The sequence below is a fragment of the Lithobates pipiens genome, unplaced genomic scaffold, assembly GCF_037356315.1.
Source record: "Lithobates pipiens isolate NorthernLeopardFrog02 unplaced genomic scaffold, aLitPip1_a1.2 Scaffold_10, whole genome shotgun sequence".
In the NCBI taxonomy this organism is placed as follows: domain Eukaryota; kingdom Metazoa; phylum Chordata; class Amphibia; order Anura; family Ranidae; genus Lithobates; species Lithobates pipiens.
The window spans coordinates 41,980,756-42,001,792 of NW_027507686.1; the positions used below are offsets into that span (position 1 = coordinate 41,980,756).

Consider the following 21,037-nt stretch of genomic DNA (forward strand, 5'->3'; position numbering starts at 1 on the left):
ACTAGAAAGACCTCCCAATGAGAAGAGCCAAAGGATTTACTAGGGGCCTAGTGGGCGTCTTTACAGCAACCTGACTCTACTGCTGTGAACACAACCCAAAAAATAATGATAAACCATAAAACTATCACCTAAACTAAAAAGCAACATAGAAAAATAGGTTACAGGAAACTAGTTTCTGTGACTTTTAGAGGCATACCATACATAAGATAAGCACATATCCTCATTAAGTACCTTGAGTACCTTATCCTAGGTATGAAAAGCTTGGTAATTAACTTGTGCACATACAGGCCTATCTCTACCACAACACAGATATATAGCACTGTGCACTAGGTAAAACTTTTTAAGTCCAGCTTTATTACATCATTAACGGCAATAAGGAATACACACAAAGTCTAATGCATTTAAAATGGCGCACAATCAAACTCTTACAGTAGCTGAAAAATGGAAAACCAACAAGATACAGAAACTGGCACTTCAAAATAAGAGACTAATGGAAAACCTGCCCCACCAGTAATTTAACAGAGTGGAGTCCATTTAAGTCACCTGTATAAATATTTGAAGGACCTTATACTAGTTCTCCTTTAGTAGTGTGGTCCTGAAGTAGGAACACAGACTCTAGGATCCAAAAGCTTTCCCATTTTCCTCACCAAAATTGGTTAGTGAGTAGGACTTTCTGCCCCTTTAGGGTAACTGGAGCTAACTGTGTACAACAGTACAACGTTCAATACATACCATAGATTTTCTTCTTTACAAAAGTTATATCTCCATAAGAAGAGCTCAATTCTCCTTCAAAGGAAATCGAGTACCCCTAGCTCCACACAGGAGAAAGCTTTGCTCTCCTCCATTTGTTACTGACTAAGCGCACGTAAAGTGTGCAAAACATGTCTATCCAGCATTCTGATTCCTGTCGTTTTTGGGATGTCCAAATATAAAGGATTTTGTTCTACAGTGATGTGTATAGCTTCTTGGAAGGAGTTGTCAGTGTATGGGAGATGAGAACTTCAATTTGGAGCATTGGAAAACTACTTTATCCAACTATATGAGTAGCATGGGACTGGCCATTCCCATATGGAATTAGAAGAAATGGCCAGTCCCATGCTACTCATATAGTTGGATAAAGTAGTTTTCCAAGGCTCCAAATTGAAGTTCTCATCTCCCATACACTGACAACTCCTTCCAAGAAGCTATATATCCTCCCAATTAGGGTGTTTTGAGTGACAAGGTAGAATACTCAACAACTACAGTGTGGAACAACTGCCAAAATGTTCCCTAGAAACACACAAGTATAAAATTCCTGAATTAGCATTATCTAAGCTAAGACTTCATACATGTTTCACCTAAACTCTCGGAGGTGTTTCCCACAATGTACGCATGAACTCTTTGCTCAATAAAGTTGATTATGGAATTAATGCATTTGTTTGGTGTGCTTCTGAGACAAGTTGAGATCAAGTAGGCACCTGAAATCAACTTCAGAGGACACTGAGGGGAGAATTGAGGGTTATAGTACATCATGGCCTAATAAAGAACTGGCCTACTTCTGTAAAAGGTGCTACCTTAATAAGAAAGGACATTACCTCTCTGTTTTGGCAGTAATGTCATACATAGCTGTTTCAGTGGCAAGAAAGTGAACTGGACCTTTTTACCAGATCAAAAGGGAAATGGGTTCACTGGATTTATCAATTCCCAGCCACGTTGTTCTGTGCAGTGATGGTCATTGCCCGTTACACAAATATAGGAGCATTATAAAATACTAAAGCTGCCCATTGATGGATCAAAATTCAGCCGGTTCAACAGGGATCAGCTGAGTTTTGATCCATCTAAGGCCGATTCCACTCAACAGAAGTCGATCTAATGATCAACCTTTGTAAAGCAGGATGTTGCTGATTTTTCTTTCGATCAATGCCCATTAGTGTATTCTGACCGCATGGAAGTCCTGGTGTCAGAATACAATAGTGCAGCAGGGAGGTTTCCTCCATCCACATCGCTTGTGTGGGGGAATACATTCCGCTGGCTGATCGACAAAAATGACCTGTCTTCGACCCGCTTTAGAGGAAGGTTTGGAAAGCCTTATGCCATGTACACACGATTAGAATTTCAGCCAGCAAAAGACCGATGAGAGCTTTGCATCGGAAAATGCGTCCGTGTGTACGCTCCATTGGAATTTAGCTGGCTGAATTCCCGCTAGCAAAAATTTGATAGCATGATCTAAATTTTCCCAATGGAAAAACTTTCTATCAAAAATTCCGATCGTGTGTATGCAATTCCGACGTGCAAAAACTCACGCTTGCTCAGATTCAACTAGGAGATGGAAGCTATTGGTTACTGGGTATTGAACTTCCTTTTTCTAGTCTCGTCGTACGTGTTGTATGTCACCGCATTCTTGACGGTCAGAATTTGGTTTGACTATGTGTATGCAAGACAGCTTGAACTAAATCCCGTTGAAATTCAGTTGGGAAAACCATCAGGGATTTTTCAGACCAAAATTTAGATTGCGTGTACGCGGCATAAGACCTCAGAACTCTTCAGCCAGCAAATCTGAATCCAAGTGGTTATAAAGTAGATAATCCTAGATCCTGCACTGTGGCTGCAAAGCAGCTGGGTGACCTTCTGGAAAAGCCACATAAGACTTATTGTTTTGCTAGTGTATGTGCATGTACCGTTTTTATCTTGAAAATTAAAAACTTTAGTTCTGCTATGAATAAAAATGGAGGAAATTGTATTAAGTTGGTTACTATGGATGTAATAAATATAACAGGTACTTTACACTCATACGCTAAGTCGTCTGTTTATTACAGTATTTTTTCACCTTAACTAATAGTGAATATTATGACTTTATCCTATTTCAACCTTATGCAACTATAACTTGCAGTGTGATGTGTGCAATGGCATATCATTGGTAATGGACAATCAATACAGCTATATATACATGCCATCTATGTGTTGCAATCTTAGAATTTGAGCATTTTATCTTTCTTTTTCTTACCAGGGACATTTGTCACTAAGGTAACAGCCACTGACTCAGATGACCCAGTGTATGGAAACAGCGCTAAACTGGTTTACAGCATTTTGGAAGGGCAGCCTTATTTTTCTATAGAACCTCACACAGGTAAGCAAAACTAATATGACAATATAATTAATAGTATTATTGTATGTATTTTATCACCCCCTTAAGCCCTCAGCAGCTTTATGGACATATATACCCAGAGGTAAAACAGAGAGGTTACATAGCACAGCATCATGTAACATGAGGCTGCAGACCCAATGAATTACACACTGTGTCGTTTGTCTGACAGAAGCATAGTTGTCACTTACCGAAGAGCATTGCTAGCTTCTCAATTGGCTTTTCTTGTTTCTGGAAATAAACACAATTTTAGTCTTACCAGATAAGGAAAGGGTTGTTTTTTTTATTTATTATTGGCTTTGATAAACAAATTAACCTTGTAAAATATAGGGAAATATCTGGTGTGGTGTGGACAACCCCTGGTGTCCATAGCAGGCATTTACAGGTACCTTGAGATAGGATTAGTTAGCTGCTTGCTTATTAAATTGTTTTCTATTTGTCAATTGTGATGGGCACTGATAGGCTGCACTGATGGACACTGATGAGGAGGCACTGATGGGCACTGAAATGTGTCACTGATGAGCACTGACAGGCGGCACTGATGGGCACTGGGAGGTGACATTGATGACCAATGATAGGAGGCACTGATGGTCACTGATAGACTGCATTGATAGGCACTGATAGGCAGCACTGATAGCCACTGATGGCCACTGATATGCAGCACTAATGGCCACTGATAGGCAGCACCGATAGGTGGCAGTCATGGCCACTGATAGGCAGCACCCATAAGTGGCACTGATGGCCACTGATAGGCAGCACCGATAGGTGGCAGTGATGGCCACTGATAGGCGGCATTGATAGGCACTGATAGGCAACACTGATGGGCACTGTTGGGGCTGCACTGATAATCAGGGCACTGATATCAGTGTAAATTCCTCCTGTCAGAATTGTCAATTACTGGCTCTCCTCACGCTGTGTCAGGACACAGCAATCACAGGGCGTTCCGGATGTGTGCCCCATGCAGGGAGAGTGGTTCTGCGAGGATGTCCATGGACGCCCTCCCAGAACTAGACGGCTGCGCTGTAGCCATCCTTTAACTATAGCATGGTTGGGAAGAGTTTGGAAAACAACTGAAATTGGACTTATTGTCATCTTTGAGAATATTTGAGAATTATTTACTTCACAGTACATGCAACCAGAGATGTACTGCTTGTTTTAAATCTATTTTATTGCTCCTTAAGAATATATAAATTCTTGTAATAAAATATTGTTTACAAAGTTCAGTAGCACAAGCATGAAATAGAATGTCACTTTTATATTGATGTATTTTTATTAATGTATCCATGTATTCTTTCTTTAGAAAAACTTAAAAAGCCTTTTAAAACCAGTGTCCTAGGTGTACCCATATTAAATGGTTGCTTGTAAAATACAGATTTTATATAAATAATAAAAATATAGAACATTTGAAAAGCCTGGCCTGAAGATGCTATTTGCTTTAATATTTTTTTTCACACAATTAGAGATTTCTTTTGGTGGTATTTTATCACCACTACAGTGGTGTGAAAAAGTGTTTGCCCCCTTCCTCATTTCCTGTTCCTTTGCATGTTTGTCACACTGTGTATTTCAGAACATCAAACCAATTGAAACAATAGTCAAGGACAACACAAGTAAACACAAAATGCAATTTGTAAATGAAGGTGTTTATTATTAAAGGTGAAAAAAAATCCAAACCATCATGGCCCTGTGTGAAAAAGTGATTGCCCCCTAAACCTAATAACTGGTTGGGCCACCCTTAGCAGCAACAACTGCAACCAAGCGTTTGCGATAACGTGCAATGAGGCTTTTACAGCGTCCTGGAGGAATTTTGGCCCCCTCCTCTTTGCAGAATTGTCCTAATTCAGTTACATTAGAGGGTTTTCGAGCATGAACGGCCTTTTTAAGGTCATACCACAACATCTCAATAGGATTCAGGTCAGGACTTTGGCTAGGCCACTCCAAAGTCTTCATTTTGTTTTTCTTCAGCCATTCGGTGGTGGACTTGCTGGTGTGTTTAGGATCATTGTCCTGCTGCAGAACAGAAAGTTCGTTTCAGCTTGAGTACACGAACAGATGGTCGGACATTCTCCTTCAGGATCTCTTGGTAGACAGCAGAATTCATAGTTCCTTTTATCACGGCAAGTCTTCCAGGTCCTGAAGCAGCAAAACAGCCCCAGACCATCACACTACCACCACCATATTTTACTGTTGGTATAATGTTCTTTTTATGAAATGCAGTGTTCCTTCTACGCCAGATATACTTGGACACACACCTTCCAAAGAGTTCCACTTTTGTCTCATCGGTCCACAGAATGTTGTCCCAAAAGTCTTGGGGATCATCAAGATGTGTTGTGGAGAAATTGAGACGAGCTTTGATGTTCTTTTTGCTCAGCAGTGGTTTTCTCCTTGGAACTCTGTCATGCAGGCCATTTTTGCCCAGTCTTTTCCTGATGGTGGAGGCATGAACGCTGACCTTAACTGAGGCAAGTGAGGCCTGCAGTTCCTTGGACGTTGTTGTGGGGTCTTTTGTGACCTCTTGGATGAGTCGTCGCTGCGCTCTTGGGGTAATTTTGGGCGGCCGGCCACTCCTGGGAAGGTTCACCACTGTTCCATGTCTTCGCCATTTGTGGATAATGGCTCTCACTGTGGTTCGCTGGATTCCCAAAGCTTTGGAAATGGCTTTATAACCCTTTCCAGACTGATAGATCTCAATTACTTTCTTTCTCAATTGTTCCTGAATTTCTTTGGGTCTCGGCATGATGTGTAGCTTTTAAGGATCTTCTGGTGGACCTTACTGTGTCAAGCAGCTCCTATTTAAGTGATGCCTTGATTGTGAACAGGTGTGGCAATAATCAGGCCTGGGTGTGGCTAGAGAAATTGAACTCAGGTGTGGACAACCACAGTTATAGTATGTTTTAACAAGGGGGGCAATCACTTTTTCACACAGGGCCATGATGGTTTGGATTTTTTTTCACCTTTAATAATAAACACCTTCATTTACAAATTGCATTTTGTGTTTACTTGTGTTGTCCTTGACTATTGTTTAAATTGGTTTGATGTTCCGAAACACTTAAGTGTGACAAGCATGCAAAGGAACAGGAAATGAGGAAGGGGGCAAACACTTTTTCACATCACTGTATGTTTTCTATTTATTTGCAATATAAGACTTTCTGCTATAAAACATATCCAATAAAAAATAAATAAATAAATAAAATATTAACAGGTGCTCCCGCCCTACTGTGAACTCTCAGGTGATGGCTCTGCACAAGTCTGTAGAAACAGGAAGGTCCTGGACTGCCGCACTCTGCAGAAAAGGCATCTTTATTGTGAAAAAAAAAGATAAAATCCAACATACAGTCAAATCAAAATGTGGATAAAACAGGGATCAATGGCTATAATGCGTTTCACATCGTTTGATGCTTACGCTACGATGTGAAGCGTGTTAGCCATTGATCCCTGTTTTGTCCATGTTTTGATTTGACTGTATGTTGGATTCTATTGTATTTTTCACAATAAAGATGCCTTTTCTATGGAGTGTGGCAGTTGGGGAGACAGGAAGCATGGGAAATCAGCACCACATGGGGTGATTAGGGTGTGCACAGGCACACCCAGCACACTCGGTGTGCATGCCTATGGTCCTGCCCCTGAATCATTGGTCAAGACTTGCTGGCAGGCTCAAAACCCAGAAGTAGGGTACGCCGCTTTGCTTACAGCAGCCACTCGCCTACAATACATTGTCTAATCCTTTAAATGCAAATGGTGAAAATACCTGACTTTGACTTTGCATCAGCCTCTTGTAGTCTACTGTACAACAGACTTTAGAGAGGGGGAGGGAGAAGCGGGATAAGGAGCCAGTTGGGTGTGCAGCAGTGCAAGGAGCATACTCAAAGTAAGAGAGATAAAAGTGGCAGAGAGGTGAGCTCATTAGTCTTCCGCTTTTCCTTTCACTGTCCAGTCACAGGGTGGGGGCGGGAGAAGGCCTAAAAGCAGGGCCTTCTTTAAGGCAGGTCAAAAGGGGCAGCTGCCCTGGGCCCTTTCATCATTGTGGGGCTCAAAGCAGCTGCCTCATACTTGCCAACTATCCCAGTTTAAATTCCCTTGTCCCTTGACATTTTAGACCCTTGCTGTGTCCTGATATCTCAGTGTGAAGTGCTGCTACTAATGCTGCCCAGCTCTGCCCTATTGTTGTGTACAGATGACTCACCTACAGACCCTGCAATTACATGTAAATAACCAGCATGCATATGTAAATAGCAGCAGCACTCATATGTAAATTGCTGCACCAGCGGCATAGATATGTAAATAAAGGTGGCATTCATATGTATATCATGCCCCCTGCAGTGAGCAGATGATGTGCTGTAACCTCTAGCAACCAATCAGTGAGCGGTATTACTGTACAGTAATCTCTAGCAACCAATCAACAAGCAGAAATGAGCTGTAATGTGTGCTGTAACCTCTAGCAATCAGTCAGTAAGCGGTAATGATACACTGTAACCTCTGGCAACCAATCGCAATCGCAGCCTGATCTGATACAGTAAACTGATTTTAAATCTAGCTGCTATTTATTGTATGATAAAATTGAAAGATGAATAGGGATTTTAAAGGTGCTAACTATAAAGAAAATTAGACAACATATAAAATTTTTATTCAAAACATGATTAAAATTGAAAGACAATGAGATTATACAGTTGTGGTTTGACTGATTAGGATAATCGATTGAATGAAGATGGATTATTGCACATTATCCCGACATGTCTCGCAGATATGCTTCCTCAGGGGTTGTGCGTATTGGTTAATCGATAGAAAACTATAAATTTAAAATACAGAGATACACAAAATGAATTAATTTTGTGTATCTCTGTATTTTAAATTTATAGTTTTCTATCAATTTTACCAATACGCACATCCCCTGAGGAAGCATCTCTGCGAAACATGTTGGGATAATGTGCAATAATCCATCTTCATTCAATCAATTATCCTGATCAGTCAAACCACAACTGTATAATCTCATTGTCTTTTATCGTATGTCTCAGAGCAGGTGGAGAGTTAAATTGTATGGGGGGGGGGGGGCAAGAAAATGTTTGCCCAGGGTCCAATCAACAAAGACGGCCCTGCCTAAAAGTGTTATCGAACTGCAAGGGCAAAAAAAAGCTGCAGCAGAGAAATATCAGCTTCCATCCACTGCTAGAAAGGGTTGTGCTGCGAGACAGAGCTGTGTAAATCTCAGGACTGGATGGACAAGATAAGAAGCCTTTGGCAGGTAAAACAGCTCCCATATAATGATTTTGTTTGCTTGTTTAGCTACTCGTCTGGAGTACAGAGAACAAAATAATGTTATTTATTTATTCTTTTTTTATTTTTTTGTAAGCTCCTCTTCAGGCAGTTGAGAATTTAAATTGAATTTTTCTTTATTTTATTAAGTGGACATTCTTTCCTTGGTTAAGTTATCATCCCAAATGTACACTTGGCCTTAGGAAAATTTTAACACATAGCTATTTTGTTAGATAATATAATATATCTTGACAGGAGAAGTAACCAAAAGAGAAGTATAATAGTAGTAATGGTACATTTTTCTTTTTGATATCATTTTATTTTTCTTCGATTCTGAATCACTGATGCATTGAAAGAGGTAGAAAAACACAATTATTGAAAGGTCAGTGATCTTTAGCTAAATCTAGTGAGCACAGGGGAACACAATATACATTTGTTGTTAAAATCTATGAAATGCCTCCACTAACATTATTAACTGGAGATGCACCTTGTATACCATCGTGTTCAGGAATCGAAAGAAATGCCAAGATGATAGTCAAAAGGCCAGCTGCAAAAAAAATAAAAATGCAAACCCCCCCCCCCGGAATAATATGTATAGGGATAGCCTTCAATACATTCCTATTACAAGCGACGTTTATTTACATTCCTTGTAATAGGAATAAAAGTGATAAAAAAAATAAAAATGTGAAAAAAAGTGTAAAAATAAAAAAAAATAAGTAAAAAAAATTTTAAAAATTAAAACGCCCCCGTAGCTCACGCTCAGAAGCAAACGCTCACGTAAGTCCTGCCCACATATGTAAACGCGCTCAAATCACACATGTGAGGTATTGCCGCATGCATTAGAGCATGTGCAACAATTCGAGCGCTAGACCTTCTCCGTAACTCTAAACTGGTAGCCTGTAAAAAAAGTTAAAGCGTCGCCTATGGAGATTTTTAAGTACTGATATTTGGCGCCATTCCATGATTGTGTGCAATTAAAGCCTATTACAAGCGATGTTTACATTCCTTGTAATAGGAATAAAAGTGATAAAAAAATAAATAAAATGTGAAAAAAAGTGTAAAAATAAAAAAAATTAAGTAAAAAAAATATTAAAACGCCCCTGTAGCTCACGCTCAGAAGCAAACGCTCACGTAAGTCCTGCCCACATATGTAAACACAGCTCAAAAAACACATGTGAGGTATCGCCGCATTAATTAGAGCATGTGCAACAATTTGAGCGCTAGACCTTCTCTGTAACTCTAAACTGGTAGCCTGTAAAAAAAAGTTAAAGCGTCACCTATGGAGATTTTTAAGTACTGACGTTTGGCGCCATTCCATGATTGTGCGCAATTAAAGCCTATTAACAAGCAATGTTTACATTACTTGTAATAGGAATAAAAGTGATAAAAAAAAAATTTAAATGTGAAAAAAAAGTGTAAAAATAAAAAAATTACGTAAAAAAAATTAAAACGCCTCTGTAGCTCACGCACAGAAGCAAACGCTCACGTAAGTCCTGCGCCCTTATGTAAACGCAGCTCAAACCACACATGTGAGGTTCGCCGCATGCGTTAGAGCATGTGCAACAATTCGAGCGCTAGACCTTCTCTGTAACTCTAAACAGGTAGCCTGTAAAAAAAGTTAAAGCGTCGCCTATGGAGATTTTTAAGTACTGATATTTGGCGCCATTCCATGATTGTGTGCAATTAAAGCCTATTACAAGCGATGTTTACATTCCTTGTAATAGGAATAAAAGTGATAAAAAAATAAATAAAATGTGAAAAAAAGTGTAAAAATAAAAAAAATTAAGTAAAAAAAATATTAAAACGCCCCTGTAGCTCACGCTCAGAAGCAAACGCTCACGTAAGTCCTGCCCACATATGTAAACACAGCTCAAAAAACACATGTGAGGTATCGCCGCATTAATTAGAGCATGTGCAACAATTTGAGCGCTAGACCTTCTCTGTAACTCTAAACTGGTAGCCTGTAAAAAAAAGTTAAAGCGTCACCTATGGAGATTTTTAAGTACTGACGTTTGGCGCCATTCCATGATTGTGTGCAATTAAAGCCTATTAACAAGCAATATTTACATTACTTGTAATAGGAATAAAAGTGATAAAAAAAAAAATTTAAATGTGAAAAAAAAGTGTAAAAATAAAAAAATTACGTAAAAAAAATTAAAACGCCTCTGTAGCTCACGCTCAGAAGCAAACGCTCACGTAAGTCCTGCCCCCTTATGTAAACGCAGCTCAAACCACACATGTGAGGTTCGCCGCATGCGTTAGAGCATGTGCAACAATTCGAGCGCTAGACCTTCTCTGTAACTCTAAACAGGTAGCCTGTAAAAAAAGTTAAAGCGTGGCCTATGGAGATTTTTAAGTACTGATGTTTGGCGCCATTCCATGATTGTGCGCAATTTTAAAGCGTGACATGTTAGGTATCTATTTACTCGGCATAACATCATCTTTCACATTATATGAAAAAATTTGGCTAACTTTACTGTTTTGTTATTTTTTAATTCATGAAACCATTTTTTTTTTCCAAAAAAAAGACGTTTGAAAAATCATTGCGCAAATACCGTGTGAGATAAAAAGTTGCGATGACCGCCATTTTATTCCCCAGGGTGTCCACTAAAAAAAACACATATATATAATGTTTGGGGGTTCTGAGTAGTTTTCTAGCAAAAAAATTATGATTTTTACACGAAGGAGAGAAGTGCCAGAATAGGCCCGGTATTGAAGGGGTTAAAATTTAGTTTTATTTTCTAGAATATGAAAGGTGAAGGTTGTTGGTTCCTTTTGCATTTTAGTTTTTTATTTTCTTCATTTGTTTTGAATCAGTCCTACATAATATAATGAGACTGATTTACTAAAAGAGTTAAGAGTCTTCATGCAAAAAATTGTGTAAATATTCACTTCAATTATCCGATCATATAAAAATCGAATTCCTGTTTGCTTATTTTGTCTGCACTGATTGGGTAATTAAAGTGAATATTTACACAAATTATTGAGTTATACTAAAGTCTTAAATTTTTTGGTTTAAAAAAAACATGTTATACTTTCCTGCTCTGTGCAGTGGTTTAGCCCCAATCCTCCTCTTCTGAGGTCCCTCACGTGCACTCCTGGCCCCTTCCTTCTGCCGAGTGACCCCATAACAAGCAGGTTGCTATGAGGGCAGATGAGCCGAGCCGCTGCTCTGTGTGCCCATTCAAAGTCGCGTCGCGGGCCCTGCCCCTTCTCTCGCCTCATTGGCTCACTGACTTTGATTGACAGCAGTGGGAGTCAATGGTGCCCACTGTGTGTCTCAGACAGTCAAGAGGGAGAGTCCCGGACAGCCGAAGCTCTCGTGCAATATTCTGGATTGAGATGGGGCTCCAGGTAAGTATTAGGGGAGGCTGCTGCACATAGAAGTTTTTTTTTTTTATCTTAATGCATAGAATATATTAAGAAACACATTCTGCCTTATGAACCACTTTAAGTTAACTCTTCAGAGATCAGGATAATTTAGTAAGATAAAAACAAAATTAAAGTGCTTTCAAAGGTTGAAGTTCTTTTTTTTTTTTTACCTTAATGAATTCTATGCTTTAAGGTATGTAAAAAACCTTCTGCAAGCACCTCCCTCCTCAGACCTCTAAATACTTAATGAGCCTGATCGCGATCCAGTTAGGTACACAAGAGCAGTGGCTCTCTCGGCTCTCTCTCTCCTCATTGGCTTAAACACAGCATTGGATTGCTGCTGCTGTCAATCACAGCCAATAAGGAGGGTGTGGGGGTGGGGCCGAGTCTCATCTGTGTTTATAGACACTGAGAGCGAGGCTTGGTAGCGAGCCTGCACAAGTCCCCTTATAGCAAGTGGCTTGCTATAGGGGCACTCGGCAGGGGAAGGGGCCGAGAATGCTGGCAGGGGACCTGTAAAGAGGAGGATTGGGGCTACTCTGTGCAAAACTATTGCACAAAGCAGGGAAGCATAACATGTTTACATGTATAACATATAGCAGTGTTTCTCAACTCCAGTCCTCTAGGCGCACCAACAAGTCATGGTTTAAGGATTTCCCTCAGAAGAAACAGCTGTGGTGATTACTAAGGCAGTGAAATTGATCAAATCAACTGTGCAAAATAGTGGAAATCCTGAAAACATGACCTGTTGGTGCGCCTTGAGGACTGTAGTTGAGAAACACTGACATATAGAGTGCTTGTTATACTCACTGGGGAACCTAAGGGGTTAATCCTCTACATTGTGTAAAAAGGCTGCACAGATCCTCCCCTTCTTCCACTAATTCCGAAACAGGTACATAGTTACTGGAGTCAGGCTGCACATGCTCAGTTTGTGTGTATTGCTAGATAGTTTTTTGTTTTTTTTCTTGGGAGAGTGCATGTGATCAGCACAGGGCCAATCAGCACTGTCCAGAAAGAGGGCCAGGGGTCCTGCATCCTGATAGGTCATCTCAGTGCAGTATGAAACCTCCTCCTTCAAGCTTTAACCAGGCTCTGATAGAAGTCACAAGACTGCTATATACTGCTGATGAGAAAAGGTATTTAGCCATTAATATTTACTAAAATGATTGCATCTCCATGTTTTGTGTGATGTGGGAATCCAGATATAGTGAATGTAGGGTGCTGGGTATAGTAACACTTTAAGGATTTGTGAGCTGCAATAGATTCAATTTTAGGTTTAGGGTTTAGCATTTTTTCAATGTTTGCTAAAGATCCACTTGGCTAATTGATCTGCTCATAGAAATAAACTGGGAAGGGCCTTTTGTGCTCCTTTCAGTTTACTTTTGTTGTAGAAAAGCCTACTCTCACTTTGCTAATCCATAAATAACGTAATAATCCACCATGTAAAATACATCACAAGGCTGGACTTCGAGAGCTGGACTTCGAAGTGATTGGATTCTTAATGATGCAAACAGCTAGAAATCAAACACGGGATTCCATACAAGGTCAAAGAAAAGTCTATAGTCTGATGATGGGGACAGTTTTGAGCCACCAAAATGGGTTGGATATTTAATTGTATATCTTGTTCAATAAATAATTTACTAGACATATTTAGGTGTTTTGGTGTTCTTATTGTATTAGGAATAGATGTGAGGGATCTTAAGAGAGCCGCATATTACATCGAAGATAGTTGGGTTGATTTACTAAAATAGATGAGAATCTTTACCAACAAAATTGCGTAAATGTGCATTTCAATTATCCAATCATTTGAAAAGCATCTGCACATGATTGGGCAATCAAAGTGAAGAGGAATTTGATTTTCACATGATTGGATAATTGAAGTTAATATTCGCACAATGCTTTGAGTGAAGATTCTCAACTTTTTTAGTAAATAAGCCTAATTACATCTCATCTCTAAGACAGCTATTCAGAATTCTACATACCGGTATTTTGAGATATCTCAGAGCTGTGAGGGTTGTGTATCAGTACACAAGTACCGGGGCTAAAGACTAACTTCCGTAAAGTATGTCCTAGGATTAGCACTTTCTGCATACACATACAACGTTTGCATTCAAGTCCTGAATTTGTCTCGGATATGTTGTTGCAATTCATCTGTCCCGGAATAATAACCTTATGCAAATTCACTGCTACTCACACATCCCCACCACATGCTTTACTGTTCCAAATGTAGAACTCGCTGTAGCAACACCAGGCTCCAGTGGGCAACTCATACCAGGCTTACCACCATCACCATCACGGCCTCTCCAAATTCACTGTCCTTCCTTCCACCACCACTTTTCCCTGTGTTGGTCATTTACTTGACCATCTGCCCTTCTTTCTGCTCCTAATGTACTGTCTTTTTTTTTACCAATCCTCTACAATATACTGTTCATAAACTTAAACTAAACTAAACACTCTCCCATAACTTAGTTATGCATCCAGCCATCTACACTCCACACTGGGCCCAATGTACTGTCCTCTTCTCCACTAACACTCTCCCATAAGCTGCTCATACACTTGGCCATGTGTACTTCTCACTATGCCCAATGTAATGTCCTCTTCTCCATCAACACTCTCCTATAAGTTAGTCATACACCTGGCCATCTATATTTCTCACTATGCCCAATGTAATGTCCTCTTCTCCATCAACACTCTCCCATAAGTTAGTTATACACCTGGCCATCTATACTTCTCACTATGCCCAATGTACTGTCCTCTTCTCCACTAACACTCTCCCATAAGCTGCTCATACACTTGGCCATGTGTACTTCTCACTATGCCCAATGTACTGTCCTCTTCTCCACCAACACTCCCCCATAAGTTGACAAAAAAGAAGGCTAACACTGTGTCAGAGACAGCAGTGTGGTGGTTTCATCCCTGGATTAGATAGAACAAAGCAACCTCCTAAAAGAGTCCCATTTAGGGGGTTTCTTTGTTCTATTCTCTCCCATAAGTTAGTCATACACCCGGCCATCTACACTTCTCACTAAGCCCAATGTACTGTCCTCTTCTCCACCAACACTCTCCCATAAGCTGCTCATACACTTGACCAATAGTACTTCTCACTATGCCCAATTTACTGTCCTTTTCTCCACCAACACTCTCCCATAAGTTAATCATACACCCCACCACCTGCACCTCTCTTTGCTCCAGATTTACATTCCTCTTCTCCATCAACACTCTCCCATATGCTGATTACTCACCCAGCCCCTGAACTATTCACTGCGCTTAATGTAATGTTACCTTCTCAACCAACACTCCCCCATATGCTGATCATACACCCAGCTAACTCCCGTTCTCAGTACACCTAAGGTACTGTCTTCTTCTCTAGCAACACTCTTCCATAAGCTGCTCACACCCCCAGCTACCTGCTCTTCTCACTGTTCCTAATGTATTTTCTTCTTCTCCTTTCAATCTCTCATATGACATTCACAGTTGTTCCACATTAACTGTCCACCATTTTCAATGTGTCCTCCAGTCTACCAACACACTTTCTTATGCTGCTCTCACTCACTTTACCACCTCTGCTGTCTTTAACTCCAAATGTAACCTCTTCCCAAACAACACAACTCTTTGGTATACTGTTCAAACATTTCTATCACCTTTACTAAACCAAATGGACTAGATTAGCTAAAGACACAGTATAGCAGACTTTGCTTGCTTTCGAACAACCTGTCTCTTCATCTTCCCGGCTTGATATGCAAATACAATATTATTTTGTAGTAGGTCTACCTTGCACCCATCTCCCATATTTTTCCTACAAAAAGAAACAGACAAGCAGCGCCAATCTATGTGTAGCTATATTAGTAACACATAATTCAGTAGTAATGCACTCACTGAAAGTAGGATAAAAGCAGGCATGTCTTTATGGGTCTCAGATGAGCATCAGGGATCCAGAGCGATATCCAAGCAGAGCTGTGGGGTCTTGCTTGGCAGCGCAGGTGGTTTCCAGTGTCCTGGGCAAGACGTGCAGGGCGCAGGAGGAAGCCATCATACAGGAGGTCCCTGGTCTTTGTGAGAGGACCAGTGACGTGCACGCATTCGGAGCATGTCTGCTCCTTCATCAGGCATAATCCACGGCCGTCTTAAGTGTGGTATATAGGGCTGGCAGGGTGGGTGGGCCAATAAGATCACAGGACCATCCCCCTTTCAGTGACTACACAACCCAGGGAAGCCGAGGGGTGGGAGCTGGGCATATCATTATACAAAACATTTAAAACTTTATGTGTAAAAGAACGGTACATAAGCACACATATGCACACAATCAGAACACACAGAAAAAACATAGAACACAAACATCACAGGATAATGGAAATCCACTGCGCAAATACTGCGTGACATAAAAAATTGCAATAATCGCCATTTTATTCCCTAGAGTCTCTGCTAAAAAAAAAAAAAAAAGGTAAAATGTCTAATGTTTTGGGGTTATAAGTAATTTTCTAGCAAAAAATGCTGATTTAAATTTGTAAACAAAAAGTGCAAGTTAATCATCATCAATTTGTGGGCCTTTTGGGGCTACCGCTACATAAAGAAAGATACAGTACAGGGAGTCCCCCAGTTACGAACCTCCAACTTTCTAAGTAACAACTCCTACTTACGAACGGCAGACAGTGCTGGCGGGCACAACAGAAAACAGCGGAAAATAACATTGGAAAATAGAAGAAAAATTTGAAAACATTGGAAAACAGCAGAAAACATCGGAAAACGACGTCAGAAAATGGGGAAAACAGTGGAAAACAGTGGAAGCATGTCCGAATTACAAACAAATCCGACTTAAGAACAAACAGGCAGTCCCTAACCTGTTCATAACTCGGAGACTGCCTGTAATGCCCCATACACATGGTCAGAAATTACAACGGAAAAAGTACGATCGGATCATGTTGTCGGAAAATCCGATCGTGTGTGGGCTCTATCGGACTTTTTCTGTTGGAATTTCCAACGGAAAAAGTTTGAGAGCTGGATCTAAAATTTTCCGACAACAAAATCCGATCGGACTTTTTGCGATCGTGTGTAGAGAATTCCGATGCACAAAGTGCCACGCATGCTCGTAAAAAAATTGGAGACAAAAGCTATTGGCTACTGGCTTCTACATAGTCCAGTCGTACGTTACGAACGTCACCTCGTTCCAAGCGATTGGATTTTCCGACAACTTTATGCGACCGTGTGTATGGAAGACTAGTTTCGGCCAAAATCAATCTGAAAAAATCAGACGGATTTTGTGGTCGGAATGTCCGACCGTGTGTATGGGGCATTAGTCTTTAGAGCTACTTCACATTCTTTTTATTCCAGCAGGCTAAGAGCACATTTGCTCTACGTGTTTCTATAGAAGCTCTAGTGTATATCTTTGGAAACAGTAATATAGTAAACCACACATAGCTGCAAATCCCTCTATTCACCAAGAACTTAAATGTTGTCTAAGCAGTCTGTTATCCATAATGCTTATTGCAGTTTGTCGGCAGATACTCCATCACGCGCTCTACTTTACCTTCAGGCTCCAGTCCCCTCTTCAGTTGAGTTACTAGAACTCTAATACAGTGAATAATATATAAAACGCTTTATGTCAGCCTGAAAATTAATAAGTGGAATAATACAAAAGAAAAAAAAAAAGAAAAAACTGCAGTTACACTTCAGAATTACCTACCCCTTTCATTTCTGCGCTTTTATATATTATCAGTATCTTGGTATAAAGAGACAAAACATCTATATTCCGTGTGATTAAAATAAAATAGTTTTTCTTTGATACTGACTTTCGTAATTTCAAGATTTTTTTTTTCTGTCTTACTGTCGAGCTTTCCAGCGAACAAAAAAAGATACCATTACTGCAGTGTAAAGATATGTTATCTTGTGGTATTACTTGTTCTACTTTTCCAAGATGCAGTCTCACTTAGATGACATCTGAACTATGATTGCTGATCTCCTTTAGTAATATTTGAAAGAATTTAAGATTATGATATGCTTGCAACAGTCTTGCTCAAGGGCTTGCTTTACTTATTATTTAGGTGAAATAGATTTAACCACAGTAATGAATAATGTGTTCCCGGATTTCATTGGCAGCTACTTGGAGAGGAATTTCAGCGCTCTCTTTGCTGCTCTGTTATAGTCGATTTTCACTATTTTTCTTCCATGGCAAATAGAAAGCAATCCTCTCTATTTATTCCTCTCTCTTCAAAGGAATATATTTATCTATTTAAGTCTAACTGAATGTCACATTTGCAGGCTGCAAAATCGCAAACCTTAGTTCAGTGTACTTTATATTTCCTTACTTTTCTGCTTACAATTTTTTATTTTCTAACCATACACATTTGGTCATTTGGCTGGCCAAAGACCAGAGCGTTTTTTTTTTTTTTTTTTTTTGCGATTCGGCACTGCGCCACTTTAACCACTTGCCACCCGCCCTATAGGCAAATGACGGCTGCAAAGTGGTTTCATAATCGGACGTCATATGACGTGATCAGGATTTTTAGCCGCTGCGCGCCCCCGCATTGTTGTTGCGGGGTGTCAGTCTGACACCCTGCAACTACGATCTCAACGGAGACTCTTTACCACGTGATCAGCCGTGTCCAATCATGGCTGATCACAGTGTAAATAGGAAAAGCCGGTGATCGGCTTTTCCTCACTCGTGTCTGTCAGACCCGAGTAGAGGAGAGCCGATCGGCTGCTCCTCTGACAGGGGGGGTCTGTGCTGATCGATTATCAGTGCAGCCCCCCCGAGGATGCCCACACTGGACAACCAGGGACGCCAGCAGACCACCAGGGATGCCCAGGACAAGGTAATCCTCCCTAGACCACCAGGGATGCCAGTCAGTGCCCACAATGGATGCCAATCAGTGCCCACAATGGGCATCACTGATTGGCATGCATTATTGTTTGGCACTGATTGGCATCCATTAGAACAGTACAACATAATACAATGCCGCCTATCTGTGCCCACCTGTGCCGCCTATCAGTGCCCACCTGTGCCGCCTATCAGTGACCATCCATGCCCATCTGTGCCACCTATTCATGCCAATCTGTCCTGCCAATCTGTGCCGCTCATCCATGCCAATCCATGCCAGCTATCAGTGCCAATTTGTGCCACCTATCAGTGCCCATCCGTGTCGCCCATCAGTGCCACCCATCAGTGCCGCCTATCAGTGCCCATCAGTTCCGCCTATTAGTGCCACATATCAGTGTCCATCAATGCCACCTCATCAGTGCCACTTCATTGGTGCCACATCATTGGTGCCCATCAGTGCCGCCTTATCAGTGCCCATCAGTGAAGGAGAAAACGTACTTATTTACAACGTTTTGAAACTGAAACAAAAAAAAACATTTTTTTTCAAATTTTTCGGTATTTTTTTATTTGTTTAGCAAAAAATAAAAACCGTAGAGGTGATCAAATACCACCAAAAGAAAGCTCTATTTGTGGGAAAAAAATAACAAAAATTTCATTTGGATTACAGTGTAGCATGACCGCGCAATTGTCATTCAAAGTGCGACAGCGCTGAAACCTCAAAATTGGTCTGGGCAGGAAGGTGTTTAAGTGCCCGGGATTTGAAGTGGTTAACTGAAAATTGCGCGGTCGTGCGATGTGGCTCCGCAACAAAATTGATGTCCTTTTTTTCCCACAAATAGAGCTTTCTTTTGGTGGTATTTGATCACCTCTGTGGTTTTTATTTTTTGCGCTATAAAAAAAAAAAATTGTTACAATTTTGAAAAAAAACACAATATTTTTAACTTTTTGCTATAATAAATATCCCCCAAAAATATATAAAAACACATTTTTCCCCTCAGTATAGGCCGATACGTATTCTTCTACATATTTTTGGAAAAAAAAAATCGGAATAAGCTTTTATTGATTGGTTTGCGCAAAAGTTATAAGTTACAAAATCGGGGATAGTTTTATGGTATTTTTATTAATATTTTTTTTATTAGTAATGGTGGCGATCAGTGATTTTTATCATAACTACAACATTATGGCGGACAGATCGGAGTTTTGGAACCATTGTCATTTATACAGCGATCAGTGCAATTAAAAATGCATTAATTACTGTGTAAATTTGACTGGCAGTGAAGGGGTTAACCTCTAGATGGCATGTAGTGTGTCCTAGGGAGTGGTTCTAACTGTGGGGGGGGGGGGGGGGGTTGTGTGTGACACAACACTGATCACCGCTCCTGATTACAGGGAGCTGTGATCAGTGACAGTGTCATTAGGCAGAACGAGGAAATGCTTGCGTAGCATTTCCCCGTTCAGCCTCTCTGTGAGACGATCGTGGGTATCCCCGCAGACATCGTGTCCTCAGGACTCGCGATCACGTTCACAAAGCTCCCGGCGGGCATGTGCGCGCCCACAACCTGCCTCTTAAAGGGCAACGCACAGGTACGTGATTCTGGCTGTACGTGCCCTTCTGCCGCAGCATATCTGCGTGAGGCGGTCGGGAAGCAGTTAATGACCAGGCCATTTTTTGCGATATGGCACTGCGTCGCTTTAACTGACAATTGCGCGGTCATTTGATGTACTACCCAAACAAAATTGAGATGCTTTTTTTATCCACAAATAGAGCTTTCTTTTGATGGTATTTGATCACCTCTGCGGTTTTTATTTTTTGCGCTGTAAGCAAAAAAAGACCGACAATTTTGGGGGAAAAAATGTTTTTTTTTTTTATATATGGGAAAATCTCCCCTCCCAGTGGGGTTTTTCTGCAGCTGAAATATAGGCATTGAGAAAATAATAATATTTTAAAAGACTTTTTATTGATAAAATGGCAACATAGCCTGGACACATGAACATTTAAAAGAGCTCTGGTCGGAGATATATAACACCATTCAAATTCCTACAAAAATGTACATGCATACAACAGTACATGATATTTAATCAAACATCTGGTATGCAAAATCCCGACACGTTTCGACATGTGTGGTCAAAGTCTTCCTCAGGGGTTTGATTTGCTGTCAAAGAATATATATATATTGTTTACACATGTTTAAATAATTACATAGAATATGCACAGACAAATTCCCTTGTCATATTTTAACTGTATTTGTGCGGAAAAGCAGGCATCGCATGACTGCGCAATTGTCAGTTAAAGAGACACAGTATCAGTTAAAGAGACGCAGATGCACTTCCATCCCTAAATTCCAGAAATAATGAAGGGGGGTTTGGGACTTTAAATGAGGCAAGTAACGACCAACTAGGTAAAATAATGTATTTGTACATTTATTTACACAAGGAAATAACATAGCACATTGCAATTGGTGTTATGTAAGTAATGGTCAAAT

At 40.4% G+C, this 21,037-nt stretch overlaps 1 protein-coding gene across 2 annotated transcripts in view; it reads left to right on the plus strand.

Annotated features, from left to right (window-relative positions):
- The window catches only part of CDH8 (cadherin 8), a 663,994-nt gene that overhangs the window by 338,933 nt on the left and 304,024 nt on the right, over positions 1-21,037 (plus strand). For both annotated transcript variants that reach the window (XM_077454372.1, XM_077454381.1), the window contains exon 4: positions 2,987-3,106. In XM_077454372.1, coding sequence (XP_077310498.1) covers positions 2,987-3,106 — 120 coding nt within the window. The remainder of the gene's footprint in view (positions 1-2,986; positions 3,107-21,037) is intronic.